Source organism: Nelumbo lutea, chromosome 2 (assembly GCF_056320005.1).
Source record: "Nelumbo lutea isolate HS-2025 chromosome 2, American lotus-T2T, whole genome shotgun sequence".
Classification (NCBI taxonomy): Eukaryota; Viridiplantae; Streptophyta; class Magnoliopsida; order Proteales; family Nelumbonaceae; genus Nelumbo; species Nelumbo lutea.
The window spans coordinates 138,443-154,642 of record NC_142685.1 but is presented as its reverse complement, the minus strand read 5'-3'; the positions used below and the strand labels follow the sequence as shown (position 1 = coordinate 154,642).

The following is a 16,200-nucleotide window of genomic DNA, read 5'->3' as shown; positions in this document are numbered from 1 at the left end:
AAGAGGACTCCATAATTATGTCATGGTTGTAGAGTTCAATGACACCCGAGATTAGTGATACTTGTATGTTTCTTCCCTCTGCAAAGGCTATTTGGGATGCTGTCCGACAAACCTATTCCAAAGCCCATGACGCTGCTCGTGTCTATGAGGTCAAAGTGAAGACTGTGGCGGCCAAACAAGGGAGCAGGAGTGTTACAGAAATTGCAAATCTGCTGCAAAATTTATGGCATGAGCTTGATCATTATCGGGTTCTTGAGACAAAGTGCGCAGATGATGTTGTGATCTTGAAGAATTTTATTGAAAGAGATAGGGTGTATGATTTTTTGGTCAGACTGAATGCTGAATTTGATCAGGTCCGAATACAATTTCTTGGCAAAGAAGAAGTGCCTACATTGAATGAAGTCATAGCCCTTGTCAGAGCTGAGGAAAGTCGCCGTGGAATCATGCTTGAGCCTAAAGATCCCGAAGGCTCAGCCATGGTGGCAAGGGGAGGAAGTTACAGTGGTTCAAAGGGTGAGAACAATCACAACTTGGCTCGTGACACAACCACCCGTGACTCTAACGATAACCTCTAGTGCACCTATTGCAAGAAGCCCAGACACACGAAAAATCGGTGCTGGAAACTTCATGGGAAACCTCCCACATCCAGCAAGGAATGGGGAAATCGAGGAGTTTCAAAAAGAATTCAACAGACCCATAATGTCTCCACAACCCCGCAGCAAGAACACTCAAGTCAGGGACCATTTAATGATGAAGAAATTGAAAGGCTAAGGTGCTTCCTGAAATCCTTGAAACCAGGAAGTGGTTCTACCTCTCTTGCTCTCTCAGGTGAGTCTTTATCTCTAGGATTACATGCCTCGGCTGGTGTTTTTCCACGGATTCTTGATTCTAGAGCTACTGACCACATGACACCCTCTTCTACATTTTCTCACCTATACACCATGTCCTAGTAATAGAAAAATTTTTGTTGTTGATGGTTCTTTCACCACAGTGGCAGGGATTGGGAATATTCAAATTACTCCATCCCTATTACTTAAAAATGTGCTTCATGTTCCTAAGTTATCCACTAGCCTTATCTCTATACATAAACTCACCCAGGATGTGAACTGCAATGTTGTGTTCTTCCCTTTTTACTGTGTATTTCAGGACCAGGTTTCGGGGAAGAAGATTGGACTTGCTAAGGAAAGAGATGGACTCTACTACCTTGAAGCAACCAGCAAATCATCTCACACTGTTATGCATGTCACACACGAGTCATTCTTATCTACCTCCAATATAGATTTAACTTGGCGTCATCATTTCCGTTTTGGTCATCCTTCATTTCCTATTTTAAAAACAATGCTTCCTTCCTTGTTTAAAGGAATTGATGTTGAAACCTTTCATTGTGATGTTTGTGAACTTGCTAAGCACAAAAGGGTTTCTTTCCCAATCAGCAATAAAAGATCTTCAACTCCTTTTTATTTGATTCATTCGGATATATGGGGCCCTTCTCAAATTCCCAACATTACTGGTTCCAGATGGTTCGTCGCCTTTATTGATGATTGTAGTAGGGTCACATGGATTTTTCTTCTTAAGTCTAAATCTGATGTGGGTACGATTATTCCCAACTTTCATAACATGGTCCAAACTCAGTTTGGTGTGAGAATTAAAAGGTTTTGATCTGATAATGCTACAGATTATTTTAATCAGAATTTGTCCCCTTTTTTTCAGAAAGAAGGCATTGTGCATGAATCCTCCTGTGTTAACACTCCCCAACAGAATGGGATAGCTGAGAGAAAAAATGACCATCTTTTGCAAACCACCTGAGCCTTTTTCTTTCAAAATCAGGTGCCAAAACAATATTGGGGGGAAACTGTCCTTACTGCTGCCTACACCATAAATAGACTACCATCTAAAGTTCTTGGCAACCGAAACCCAATACAAGTCCTTTGTCAATTTTACCCTGATATTCGAGCCTCAAATAATCTCACACCAATAATTTTTGGCTGCACTGCCTTTGTTCATGTCCATAATAAGGGAAAATTAGACCCACGAGCAATCAGGTGTGTCTTCTTGGGATATTCCCCAACTCATAAAGGTTATAAATGTTATCATCCAGCCACCAGAAAATTCTACACCTCCATCGATGTCACATTTGAGGAAGGAAAATCTTTATTCACTCAACCTTATCTTCAGGGGGAGCCCTCATTAATGGAAGATAAGGCCTCAGATCTACTCTCCCTAAATGTTTTACCCTCCCCACAGACATTCAATCGTCAAGAATCACATCCCTCTGAGTCACATTCCTCTGAGCCCCACATTCCCGAGTCTCAACAAGAGTCAAACAACCCGACCATTGAACCAAAATCAGACATTGTTAACTCCACAAATGATGTGCATGATAATGTGAGATATATGCAGGTTTATTCTAGGAGGAAAAATCCAAATCCTCAACCTGTGCAAGTCCAAGATTCAACTCCTAATCCTAGAACTGAGGGATGCTTAGATCCTGAACCTACACCTTCACAGTCTGAGTATGAGTATAACCTACCTATTGCACTGAGAAAAAGAACCAGAGAATGTACCAAACGCCCATTGTACCATTTAGCCAAATATGTATCATTCCAAAGATTCTCTAAATCCCATAAAAGTTTTCTAGCCAGCCTTAACACCATTCCAATTCCTAATACTCTAGCCGAGGCACTTTCTAATAAGGAGTGGAGAAAAGCCATGAGAGTGGAAATGGAGGCATTAGAAAAAAACAACACATCGAAAGTTGTGGATCTACCAAGAAACAAGAAGACAGTACATTGTAAATGGGTGTTCACAATTAAGTACAAATCTGATGGGTCATTAGAAAGGTACAAAGCACGCCTGTTAGCCTAGGGATATACACACACTTATGGGGTAGATTATCAGGAGACTTTTGCCCCAGTAGCTAAAATGAATACAGTAAGGGTGTTACTGTCGTTGGCTGCTAACTATAATTGGGATTTGCAACAGTTTGATATAAAAAAAATGAGTTTCTCCATGGTGATTTAGAAGAGGAGATATACATGGACATTCCACCGGGTTTTGGAGAAGGCATTAAAAGGAACAGAGTTTGTCGGTTGAAGAAAGCACTATACGGTCTCAAACAATCTCTGAGAGCATGGTTTGGAAGGTTTACGAAGGTAATGCTGAGTACAGGTTACAAGCAAAGTCAAGGTGACCACACATTGTTTATCAAACACACAGCCTCAGGGGGAGTTACTGCACTATTAGTCTATATGGATGATATAATCGTTACTGGGAATGATAAAAAAGAGATTGAAGCATTGAAAAACTGCCTTGCCAGAGAATTTGAGATAAAAGACTTGGAGAGACTAAAGTATTTTCTCGGAATTGAAGTTGCACACTCTAAACAATGCATCTTTATCTCTCAACAAAAGTATGTTGTTGATCTTTTGAGAGAAACAGGAAATATGGCATGCAAACCAGCTTCCACGCCTATAGATCCCAATCATAAACTTGGAAAAGCCCACGAGAATGCAAGTGTAGACAAGGAGATGTTCCAAAGACTAGTTGGAAAACTCATTTATCTTGCACATACACGACCGGTTGCATATGTTGTAAGTGTAATAAGTCAGTTTATGCATAATCCTAAAGAAGTTCATCTGCAGGCTGCTCATCGAATTCTGCACTATTTGAAAGCCAATCCAGGAAAAGGAATTTTATTCAAAAGAAATGGAGGATTGACTCTTGAAGCATATACAGATGCCGATTATGCAGGATCTCCAGTAGATAGACGGTCCACTTCTGGTTACTGTACCTTCCTAGGAGGAAACTTAGTCACTTGGAGGAGTATGAAGCAAAATGTAGTGGCTCGGTCAAGTGCAGAGGCAGAATTCAGGGCTATGGCACAAGGTGTGTGTGAATTACTCTAGTTGAAGATAATTTTAGAAGACCTGAAGATTCCACAAGAAGAGCCTATGAAACTATATTGTGACAACAAGTCAACCATCAATATTGCTCACAATCCTGTTCAACATGACAGGACGAAGCACATCGAAATTGACCAACACTTTATAAAAGAGAAACTGGACAGCAAGTTGATTTGCACTCCTTATGTGTCTACAAAAGGACAACTGGCCGACATACTTACTAAAGGGCTCAATATACAAACTTTCGGAGAATTATAGCCAAGCTGGGAATGGAGGATCTCTATTCACCAGCTTGAGGGGGAGTGTTGGAAAACGTGGGGTTACTGGTTCAGATCTGAAAATAGAATTGTATATATTCCTAGGATTGTGGAAGGATTGATTTAGAAAGTTTTTTCTTTCTATTTTTGTACTTTCTATTTTCTCTTCTTTCTATTTTTTCTTCTTTCTATTTTCTTTTCTTTCTATTTATTGCAGCAGCTTACAGTATAAATATGCCCATTGGCAATAGAATGAAACATATCAGTATTCTACCATTCCAAAATAGTAGCCAAGGAAACCCAGGCCCTTCGGGGATAGGAGGGGTGCTGAGAGATAGAGAGAGCAACATCCCAGCTTTGTTTTCAGGCCCTGTGGGAATAGGAGACTCAAATAGAGCAGAGATCTTAGCGGCTGTACAAGGCATCCAGATTGCTAAACAGTTAGGAGTTCAACACTTGATAGTTGAAGGAGACTCTAAAATTGTTGTGGGATGGTTGACAAAGCCAGCTTCAGCTATGTGGCGATATAGAGATTTATTGAGGAGAGTCAATTGGATCACAAGAAATATGACAGTTACCTCTCTTTGGGTAGAAAGATCAGCAAATTCCTTAACGGATGGACTAGCTAAGCAAGGGGTTTCAAGGAATCATTTGTTTTGGGCTGCTATGTAATTTTATTTCTGTTTATTTCTGCTTATCCGGTTCTTAAATGATGTAATACTTTGTTAGAAGAGGTAACAGCTCGTGCCTCTTCAAGGGTTTCCTGTATTGCCTTATATTCTGATTTAATAAATTATTTTCATTCATAAAAAAAATACTCATTTGCATTATCTGAATGCAAAATCTAGGTATCAACACTATGAAATTGAGTAAACAACATACGATGGAAGTTTTTCACAACCTATGGAACTTCCTATCTAGACTGTAAAAATACATTCACTTTTGTCATCAACAAAATTGATAAAATACCTATATCCGCTTCAATCATACTAGTACAAGGGACCCAAGCATCAAGATACACAATGTGAAAAGGAAATCAACTCTTTTATTAATAGGAGGAGGATATGGATTTCCACAATGTTTACTCAATTGACATGTAGAACACTCCAATGAGGATAAAGACATTATCTTAATCAATTCTAGAAAGAAGATCTTCACAAAAAAAGGATAAGTGGCCTACACAACAATGTCAGAGATAAATATGGTCTTTATTACAATGATAAGTGTGCTGACTCCAACTCAAAAAACGTGTTCCCTTGGAAGAATCTGAAGCCACTAAATCCAAAATGTAGAGACCATCCATCATACGTCCTTTACCAATCCAAGGTTCAAAATATTGATACAGGGCAATACGCCGGTAGGGCGTATTGGCCTGTATCGGTACTGTTTTCTATGTTTATTTTTATTTTTTTCGAAAATAGTTCAGAGGGGCCAGTTTAAGGCCAGTCTACCCCCTGAACCACTTGCCAACCCGAAACACCCCCTGTAGGGGCGTATCGGGACGGCTTTGATACGATACGCATCGGCCGATACGAGCACATGACGAAATTTTGATCCTTGTACCAATCATTGTCTCCAAAGTCAAATCCAAAAACGCATAAGAATCAAGGAAAAAGGTTATGGAACAATTCAAAGACTTTGTAATACAACCACTAGAAAGAAGTTTTGAAGGCATTTTATGAACATGGTAAACATCAAACAAACAAAGATCAATGGGAAGAGAAACAACTCCATGTCCAGCAATAGAAGACAATGATCCATTAGTAAGTTTAACTTTATCTTTACTAGATTTTACTCAATTAGAAGAGAAAAGAGAAGACTTACCAGTCGTATATTTGCAGCCCTTGAATCAATAATTCGAGGTGATTAAGAAGGGAAGGGTGAAACATAAAAGACATGGACTTGATTATCTCAATTTATTGCATAAGAAGTGAAGGGAGTAATACAAGTCTCCTCTAGTTGTCTAAAGGCACACCTAAACTGCTCAAATTGATCATGCATAGTGATTAGAAGCCCTTGCTTAGACACAGAGAGCTCAGGCTGAACTGGAGAAGTGTTACCCTAACTCAACTGTTGTTGGCCTTCCTAGCCAAATGTGGAGAAAGCAATTTTTGTGTGCCTAGGTCTCTTACAATGAGTACACCACAATTTGTCTTTGTCATATCTTCCCTTCGTCTATGCCTAATCTTTCTTCACCCATGGACAATAAAGCAAATTGCTCCCCCTTAATAGGATTCATAGCAGCCTTCCTAGTTTCTTCGAACTGAACTAAAGCAAACACCTCTTCAAGATTTGGAAGCTCCTTACCACCCAAAATATAAACTCAAATAGGCTTATATACTGAGTTCAGACCTGCCAAAAAAGCAAACACCCTTTCTTGAGAGCAACTTTTTATATGCTGAAGCGTCCTTTTAACTTCTGCAATCTAGTCTTGTAATGATCCAGCTCCTTCCACATGAAAGAAAAGGGCAAAGAGCTCAATAGTAGGTTGCAAGGGACTTCTCACCTTGTTTTAAGGCTGAAGTTGGTAGGTCCAAGCAAAATGCCTTTCTTCTAAGTATGTTGACTTTGCTTGCTCCCAAATCTCCTTGGTGGTTTCAGCCCACATAATGTTTTTCCTAAGAGCAAGCTGAATTGAAGATGTAGCCAAGACATGATCATATAATTCTCTTGTTCCCACTTCAGCCCCTTCACCAATAGGCTTCTTAGTCTTCCAAGTGAGACACCCTAACTTCCCCCTTGCGCCAACAAACAACTTCACACCTTTGGACCAATCCAAGTAATTCAGTCCATCAAGGAGCACAATAGAAAACCCTGTGCTGTCCATTCCATTACCAGAACCAACTAGTCCTCCAGAAGAGTTTGAAGTGACAGAACTCTCTAAAGCCATTGCTGCCAACTCTAAATAACACCTTAGCACACTGCCTAAAAACTCCAACACTAGCTACAGAAACACAAGTTGTTATACCACTCTTGTGCACTCCGCTAACAGTCCAACTACTGCATAAAACAGTCCATGCAGACTCCAGCACCACTGCTGTCTCGTTTAAACCACCACTGGTACACACAAACTTTAGTGAGGAAAACCATCAAACACTTACAGGGCACCCAATATAACTGTACTGCAATTCCAGCATGCTGCAAGCATATTAACCCCTTGCAACAATCAGAAGACAGAGAAAAACAGCAGAGAAAACACTCCCCTGCATAAACCAGATGGTTAATAGACCTTTCTGGACCTTCTTAGAGCATAACAGCAGCCCTACAGAACCTCACAGTACAGATGCTCTGTCCTGGTACTTTTACAACATTCTCACATGCTTCGTTCACTGCTACAGCAATCCCAAACAATAGGCCTTGGTCACTCAACCAAAGGAAAATGAGGAGGAAAATTAAGATCCAATCAGACCTGGTACTATTTTTTCTTCTGTTCTTGCAAGATGCAACCAATAAGATATTCTAGGAAGAGGAAAAAACTAGGTTTTTTTTATCAGTAAACATGTATTTTATTTAAATTTCAGATTGTAAATAGTTTATACAACTTGGTGATGGGACTGTTGATCCCTTTAACCACTCTATTCTATCCCTCATTACAGTGCAGCCCAAAATAATTGATGTCTCAATGCCCCCTGTTTTGCTAAACAATCAGCTAGCCCATTTGCACTCCTTTGAACCCATTTAAATTCAGCCTCAACCTCCTTTGCAATCTTCTCCACTTCCCTAGTCACATGCTTAAACGTCCATGGGGTATGGCTGTTGTTTGCTTCCCAGGAAATTACTACTTTTGAGTTCCCTTCCACCTCAGAATGTCTGTATCCTAACTGTTTTGCTAGCTTTAAACCTTGTAGTAATGCCAAAAGTTCAGCCTTCAATGAGTTTCTGGTGCCAATCAGTCTTGAGAACATACCCAATATCCTCCTTTCAGAATTTCTGAATACTCCTACTCCTGAAAAAGCTAGGTTTCTTATGACAGTGTGCTCTGATAGGGGTGGATTCGAGCCAAGCCAAGCCGAATAGTACAAGGCTCGAGCTCGGCTCGCCAAGGTAGTACAAGGCTCGAGCTCGAGCTTGGTTCGAGCTAGAACCTTGAGATCGAGCTCGGCTCGAGTCAAAAACTCGTAAGCTCGAGTTCGGCTCGGCTCAAGCTCGATTTGAGAAAAAATGTTTTATAAAAATAAAAAATTATAAAAATATAAAAAATATTTTTTATTTGATATTTAAAAAATTAAGAATTATAATATTTTATTATATATATTATTTTCTATAATTATATATATATATATATATATATATATATTCGAGCTCGGCTTGCCAACCTCACGAGTCGAGCTCGGATTGTTTATTAATCGAGCCTGTAAATTGGGCTCAAGCTCGACTCGAAGCTCGGTTGAAACCGAGCCAAGCCGAGCTCGAGTAGCTCGTGGCCACCCCTATGCTCTGATACCATGTAATTTGTCAAAGAAAGCCTAGGAAGAAGGAATAAGAGGGGAGAGAGAGAGAGAATCATCTTGGGTCAGTGTTGGCGCCAACTGCACCCTATTATATTATTGAAACAAAAAATATTACATCCCTAAAAGTTAAAGAATAAGAAATTACACAATACCCCTACACCAATAATACCATACAAAAAGACCCCTCACAATAGGATTTGTATAGCTAAACACATATAGTTGGGAAGTGTTTTAAAAGCGCAAGGTGCAAAAAGGGCGTAGGGGTCAATTTGCGCCCAAGGCGCAAGGCAAGGCGAGCGCCCAAGGCGCAAGGCAAGGCGAGCGCCTTTTTTATGCAAGGCGAAAAAATTAAAAAAAATGCTAAAAATAAAAATATATATATGTCAAAATTTTCAAAAAAAAATCAAAAAATATTAAACATAATATTAATAAAAAAATATAAACTAAAATTTTAAAATAATGTTTTAAAAAACCTATTATCTAAAATTAAAATACATAAAAAGGTGTAAAGCATATTCAAATGAGAATTTAAAAATAAAATCAAACATATAAAACGTATAAGGAAAGGTAAAGGTTATTGGTCATTTTCAGAAGTACATAGACAGACATTACTGTCCAATCAACTAGCTAGCTTAAATCTTTTGCATTTTTTTCTTCCTGAGAAACAACATGCAACAACAAAGAGTGAAACAATATTGCATAACTAAAAATAGAAAAAAAATAATAATTCTCCACCCCTTGCATCATTACAATTGTTTGACAAATTCAATCAAATTGCAGCTTCATAATGAGTTAACCTCATGAGAAAATGAGTTCATCACTGATTAACAATATTGCTAGTACAGAGACCTGCCACACCAGTTAAGGAATGACTGGCCAAATCTTGGTGGGGAAAGCCCACTTAACATACAAAAACCAAGTATAGGATCTCAAGCCCCTTACACCCTCCCCTGCTCATGTGGAGCTAGCACTTGAACTGCTGAAAAGATGAGGTTAGAAGTCAGGAAAGATGGACAGATATCTGGCCAACTGAGTTATTGAACCTACTCAACAGGTATCCATTGAAAGCATTTCGAATTAAAAATAACCCAAATGTGCAAGTTAGATTCCATATCCATCAAATGCGTTATAAAATGCTACAAATCCACGGGCATGTCTATAAAATTACAAAGGCAGTTGAATTAGGAGAGGAACATTTGAAAGATAGGAATTTACATCACAACTGCAACAAATATAGTCAGAGAAAACATGGGATACCACTAGCAAAATATGCAACCATTACCTCTTGGGAAAAGCCATTCCAAGCACTGATACCTGTTCCTCCAACATGTGACACAAGATTTGAAGATGCCAGGGGGCTGGGACTTCCATGCTGCAGTCTGTCATATTCACCAAAGCCTTGGTTGGAGACCATCCCAGAGACTCGTATAATCTCTGCAGGCATGAAGAACAGTGAAACTACAACTCATATGTGTGTATGCCAAATTCTAAGAACATAGCATGCCAAATGCTATCAAGTTCTTTAGTTTCAAAGAATTAACAATAAAGCTCTTATGGGGAAATGATTATGGAGGTTTGGGCTAGAAAAGGAAAAGGATTCATTATGAAGAAAAGTGGTGGTAGGAAAGTACTGGATGGTGAGATTTGGGTGGGAACCAAGGGAGGTATCCAATTCCTATGGGTGATTGTTTGGAAGGGTATAATGAATTTTAACCAGGATTTTAGAGGCCTGGTTAGTTTTAATGTAGGAGCTGGATACAGAGTGAGGTTCTGGGAGGATGATTGGAGTGGGTTGGGAAGTTATGTGAATTGTGCCCAAGATTGCAGTAGTTTGGAGTCCAAGTTTAGAAAACCTCTGTGCAACCAAGAATTGGAGGAATGTGTTATCTTGCTGGACAGATTAGAGCAAACCAGAATCTCTACAACTAGTGAAGATGGTCTGTGGTGGAAGGAATGCAGAAATGGAAAATTCACAGTGAAATCATTTTACATGGCTCTCATCAAAGACAGTGTAATTAATGATCAAATGAGTGGAATATGGGGAAATCCAGTACCCCCAAGAATTGAAGCTTTTGCTTGGCTGGTTATAATGGACAGTATTCTCACAACAGATCATCTAAAAAGTAGAGGGTTCTGTTTGGCTAGCTATTGCTACATGTGCAAGCCAGATGAGGAAGCTGTACTCCATTTGTTCTTCTCCTACCACTTAGCAAATTTAATTTGGAGGTTCTATTCTTTCCTCTTTGGGATGCCCATCTTTCAACCATCAACATCAGCAGAGATCTTTTCTACATGACCAAAGTTCAGAGGAAGCTTGAGAGCTAAAATTTCCTGGAGCTGCATTCCCTTTGCAGTTTGCTGGTCTCTGTGGACGGAAAGGAATAAGAGGATTTTTGAAGGAAAGGAAAGAATCATTGAAGAGATTATGGCTTTGTTTGGTGTTAGAATTGTTAGAATTAGTTAACAGGCACATTATTGTCTTTTTCATGTTATTTTTCTCTCTTATGTCTACTATAACTTACTTAAGGGTATTGTAGTCATTTCAGCTTTAGTAGAATACTAATACAACTTGGGTCAACAGTAAGGAGGGGTAGATGAGATTTCTCCTTGCTAGTCTTCCCTCTTTTCTTCTCATTTTCTTCTCATTTTCTTCTCTTTCTCTTCCTATCTTCTTCTATTTCTCTCTTCTATCCTTTTCTACACCTTTTCTTTTCTTTATTAAAGTTGGAACATGGTATCAGAACCTTAAGGTCGAGTATACTGTTCATGGCACTGTTTACGACTCAACTTTTGTGCCCTAGGAATAGAGAATATTCTCTATTCTTTGTTGGAGAGGAAAAGGACTTAAGAGGACTGGTCGCCCACTTGGAAAAGAGGCTTTAATGGCTCAAGTTGCAGTGTTGTGTGTGTTAGTGGTGTTTTTCTAAAAGCCCTCTATTCGGCAGTTCGAAGAGGGCAACCTTGTGATGTCTTGAGTTGTGAGGTAGGTGCTCCTCAATGTGTGGTGATTTTGTAGTGGTTTGTGGTATGGTGACACCTTGTGGTAAGTGTGTAATCTTTCCCAAGTGTTTCTAAAGTAGAGGGCTGATGATTTTTGGTGTTTTTCCTAAAGAAAAAGATGTGTTACAGTAGTTGAATACCAGCTGTTTGACAGTTTGCCTAGGTGACAAATCAATGATCTCTTCTCACTCATGGCTTCATCAAATAGTAACACTAAATCTACAGTAGTTGTACAATCAGATTTCATTTCTCAATTAACTACGGTGAAATTCAATGGTACTAATCATATCCCATGGACCAAGTCGGTTGATGTATCTCTCATTGCAAGAGGTAAGTTGAAGTACATCAAGGAGGGTCCTTTGAAAAGTGAATCAAAATGGTACAATGAATGGGTACAGAAGAATGCCCAAATTATAACATCCCTCTGGAATAGCATGGAGAATCACATTAGTGTGAACCTTATGTTTCTAGACACGACCAAGGAGATTTGGAACCATGCCAAGCAATTGTGTTTTGGACAAAACAATGTCACAAGAATTTACCAGTTATACCGAGACTATTTTTCTCTTCAACAAGGGGATAAAAGTGTTGAAGAATACTATGCTTCTCTAAAAAGCTTAAGGAATGAGCTCTTTATCAACCCATATCCATTGATTTAAAGACTTAACAAAAACAAAGAGAACATCTAAATGTAGCAAGATTTTTATCTGGGTTGAAGTCTGAATTTGAACTAGCACGGGCCCAAATCTTAGGGAGCAGTGATCTTCCATCCTTGTCCGAGGTTTTCTTCCGTATAAGGAAAGCCTCAAATCCACATAGTGATCACCCCCTACCTTTAGAGAGATCAGCCATGGTGGTTTCCAAAGGAGATTTTCCTAGTAGAAATATGTGTGGTAGAGGTGGAGGTAACGTGAGGGGTTTGAAACGTAGGCCTAGAGGTGCACGAGGAGGTGGTAGAGAGATTGGTGGTGCAAGAGGTGGTGCTGGTCGTAGTGGTAATGGTCGTGATTTAGCTCACTCACCTTGTGGATGAGAAGGTCACACAATCAACTTTTGTTATGATCTTTATAGCCCTCCATCTTCCTGGGCTAACCATGCAATGGTGAAAGGTGACTTTGGGAGTCTTAATGTGACTGAAGATGCTCTTGCTTCCGATGTTGGTAAGGATAAAGACACAATCTCTATCTCATGTGAGGAGTATGAAAAGCTTCACTAGTCTGCCTCTTCTAATTCTTCCACTACTACAATTGTGAAGTCAAGTACCGCTTACCTTGTTTCTAGTTCTTCACCTTCACCCTAGGTAATTGATTTTGGAGCCTCTAACTACATGACTGGCTCCTTAGATATGTTTGTATCATTGTCACCACCATATACCTCTCAAATCGTTACCTTAGCTGATGGTTCTTCTTCTGCTATTACTAATACCAATAATGTATCTCTTAGTTCTGACCTTAGTTTATGCTATGTTTTTTATGTTCCCAAGTTTCCCTTTAATCGCTTGTCTGTAAGTAAGCTTACTCAAACCCTTCATTGTTCAGTAACATTTTATCCTTCATACTATGTCTTTCAGGATCTCAAGACAGGGAAGGCAATTAGTGGCAATCGTGAAGTTGAGGACTGTACTACTTGAATGACCATGGTCCTCAGAAGGCTCTTCATTCCTACACCACATCAGTGGAGTAAAAAAGTTTTGACAACCTATTTTGGTATAAAAACTGTAAAAGAAAGAAGAAAAAAAAAAGAGAAGAAAAGGTTTCAGTTGAGAAAGAGATAGAAGAGAATGGGAGAAGCTTAGAATTAGGTCAGACTGCCCCTTTCATTAGATTATATACTCATAAATAAAAGAGAGTACAAAGACAATTACGCCCTTAGTAAGTCGGCTACTTGTGGGAACTTAAAAAACACTCTTAACTTAAAACATAAACTAATGGGCCTAAGGCCCAATAACCCCCTAAAAATGCTATGTAAATAAAAACAAGTTATATTAGCCCATGACTCAACATTCCCCCTCAAGTTGGGAATAAATGTCACGCATTCCCAACTTGTGTAGATCATGCTTCAGCTTGTTTCATGCAACTCCTTTTGTAAGAACATCAGCAAACTGCAAGTCAGATGCAACATATGGCAAGCAAACTTCTTCGGATGTCACTCTTTGCCTTATAAAACGCCTATCCACTTCTATATGCTTCATCCTATCATGCTGAACTGGGTTGTGAGTAATGTTAATTGCTGCTTGATTGTCACAATATAGCATCATAGGTTTTTTGGCCTCAACTCCAATCTCCCCTAATAAGGAACAGATCCAAAGGAGCTCTGAAACACCATGTGACATGGCTTTGTATTCAGCTTCAGCACTTGACCTTGCCACAACTGTCTGTTTCTTACTCTTCCATGAAACTAAATTACCTCCAACAAGAGTACAAACTCCTAAAGTAAATCTACTATCACCTAGACACCCTGACCAAGAATACAAACTCCTAAACTAAATAAAATACAAGTCCAAGAATCTAGCATATAGAGGATATAGAAGTTAATCACATAGGTGTCCAAAACTTAATCAAAAAGAGAAAAGGAAAAAAAAACAAGACTAGGCCACTTTAGCAAGCCTGTTCCTGCATCTGATTAAGAAGGGTACATTGAGGGAGAAACTGCAACAGTCTTCACTCAACAATGCAAACTTGTGGGAAGCAAAGGGGCCTTAGGAGAGAGAACATAATGCATGTATTTTCTACATTTCTGGTTTTAACTCTATCACACCATGTCAATGATTACACTTCTAATTGGATGTTTCCTCTACTTAAGAGTTCCAGAACATCAAACCATTCCAGGAAAACTTTTTTCCATCAGATTGTAGAATAACTTGTATATTTTTGTTTCCATTAAAAACTTCTACTCCATCATCCTCCTGCCTACTGTTTTTGAAAACAAAAGTTACTGCAAACCAATGGGTTAAAGATTTTAAGTGTTGTAATGATGTAAATTCTAGTTAGTTTCCTCTAATTCTATTCTTCTGAACTTTTATGCTGAATTAATCTGTGACAATAATCTACCTTGCATTGACACCAAACAAAGTTTAGCACAACTGCAAATCCCTCATAATTGTCATACTTTCCATTAGCTGAGAAATCTCCAAAATCATTAATTAATATTATTGTTTTCATCGTGGTCATAAGGATAACTCCATATCGTCTGCAAGAGATAAACTTAGGCACCTTTCAAGGATCAACTGATTTAACAAACTTCTCCCAATTTCGTTAATGGGATTAATATAAACCACAAATAAGGTTACACAATTCCAAACTGATTTGAAAGTTGGAAGCCACAAATACCAAACAAATGTCATGAAAACTTTGGTCGCAATTCATAATTTCCATTGCTTCTTGATATGTGAGTTAAAAGCAATATGAACATTGGGAACAGATTATTCAAAACAAAAACTGAACGGGTCGACGCAAGCAGCCAAAGATCAGTGAAGACAAACCCAATAAACTGATTTAAGTCTTACGCATAAAGAAACGGCATTATTATTACGGAATATGTAAATAATTAAAACAGAGCTCATAACCAAAGACGCCCATCAAAAATACAGAAAAGCCATATCCAAAAGCACCCATGAAAACCAGTTAAAGTACAAACCTTGATTCAACAGTCGGTTACATATCGGAAGAACTTGCACAAAAGGTCCAAGCTTCTGATGTTCAGCTAATAGTTCTGCCAAGTACTGACTAAAAGAAAACAGGGCATATAATTCAGTAATGCGCAAATCAGACAAAATTATAAAACTACTCAGAAAAATATCGGAAAAAGATAACTTAAGGAAACCCCGACAACAAAGAAAACGACTTCGCGGTTTCGTAGAGTACCTGTCGATGTCTGGGGTGCTCCTAATTAGTGGAGAAATAGCTCTTCCAGATGAGAAGCTGTGGGTATATAAACTCGACATGCCTCTTAGAATGGATGAAAAAAGTTGTATTGTTGAAGAAGAATAAAAAAGATGGGAAAAAATAGATGGGTTTTTTTGTAAAGAGGAATTTAAGTTCTGTTAAGTAGAAGGTTTATTTCTTTTGTTAAAAGTGCGCACCCTGCAAATAAAAATGAGAGGTGGTTTGGGTTCTTTAAATATGTGTTGTAGGCTTGTAGGGTTTTTTTTTCAAGGAAAACAAGCCTGTCATGTGTCATCCGACTGATATTTAAGGTGGTGTACTAAGATTCGGGGAAATTACAATTATAATGGAAGATAGAGAAGAGAGAGATTTATTTCAACTCCAACTGATCCAAAGAGAGAAAGGGAAAGAGATCTGAATGTTTGTCTGAATGTACTTTCATATATATTTGGGCTTATGGTGGCCGTCTGATCCAAACATATCTGGCAGATTGTTATTTCTTTTATCCTTCATCAGCATATAGTAAATGGGCATGTGACGATTTCAAATAATGATGAGAATAATAATATTTTTATATTTTTATTGTAACTCGTATAACAGGTGATCAAAGCATTATTTAGATCAAGATAAATCAAATCCATTATTTTTTGGGATAGAAGGAAAAGGCTCTAATATAAACAAGGGGTAAAGCAACTCTAATGATTAA

General features: G+C 38.6%; 1 protein-coding gene across 5 annotated transcripts in view; it reads right to left on the bottom strand.

Annotated features, from left to right (window-relative positions):
• The window catches only part of LOC148867957 (KH domain-containing protein At3g08620-like), a 57,486-nt gene extending 41,518 nt beyond the window's left edge, over window positions 1-15,968 (bottom strand). For 3 of the 5 annotated variants that reach the window (XM_088970708.1, XM_088970709.1, XM_088970712.1), the window contains exons 1-3: window positions 15,474-15,907; window positions 15,247-15,335; window positions 9,893-10,044 (exon numbers count right to left, since the gene is read on the bottom strand). In XM_088970708.1, coding sequence (XP_088826834.1) covers window positions 9,893-10,044; window positions 15,247-15,335; window positions 15,474-15,553 — 321 coding nt within the window. In that variant the 5' untranslated portion in view covers window positions 15,554-15,907. Of the gene's footprint in view, window positions 1-9,892; window positions 10,045-15,246; window positions 15,336-15,473 lie in introns of all 5 variants that reach the window. The other 2 variants (XM_088970711.1, XM_088970710.1) reach the window with 2 other exon arrangements.
• Between the last annotated feature and the right edge of the window lie 232 nt (window positions 15,969-16,200).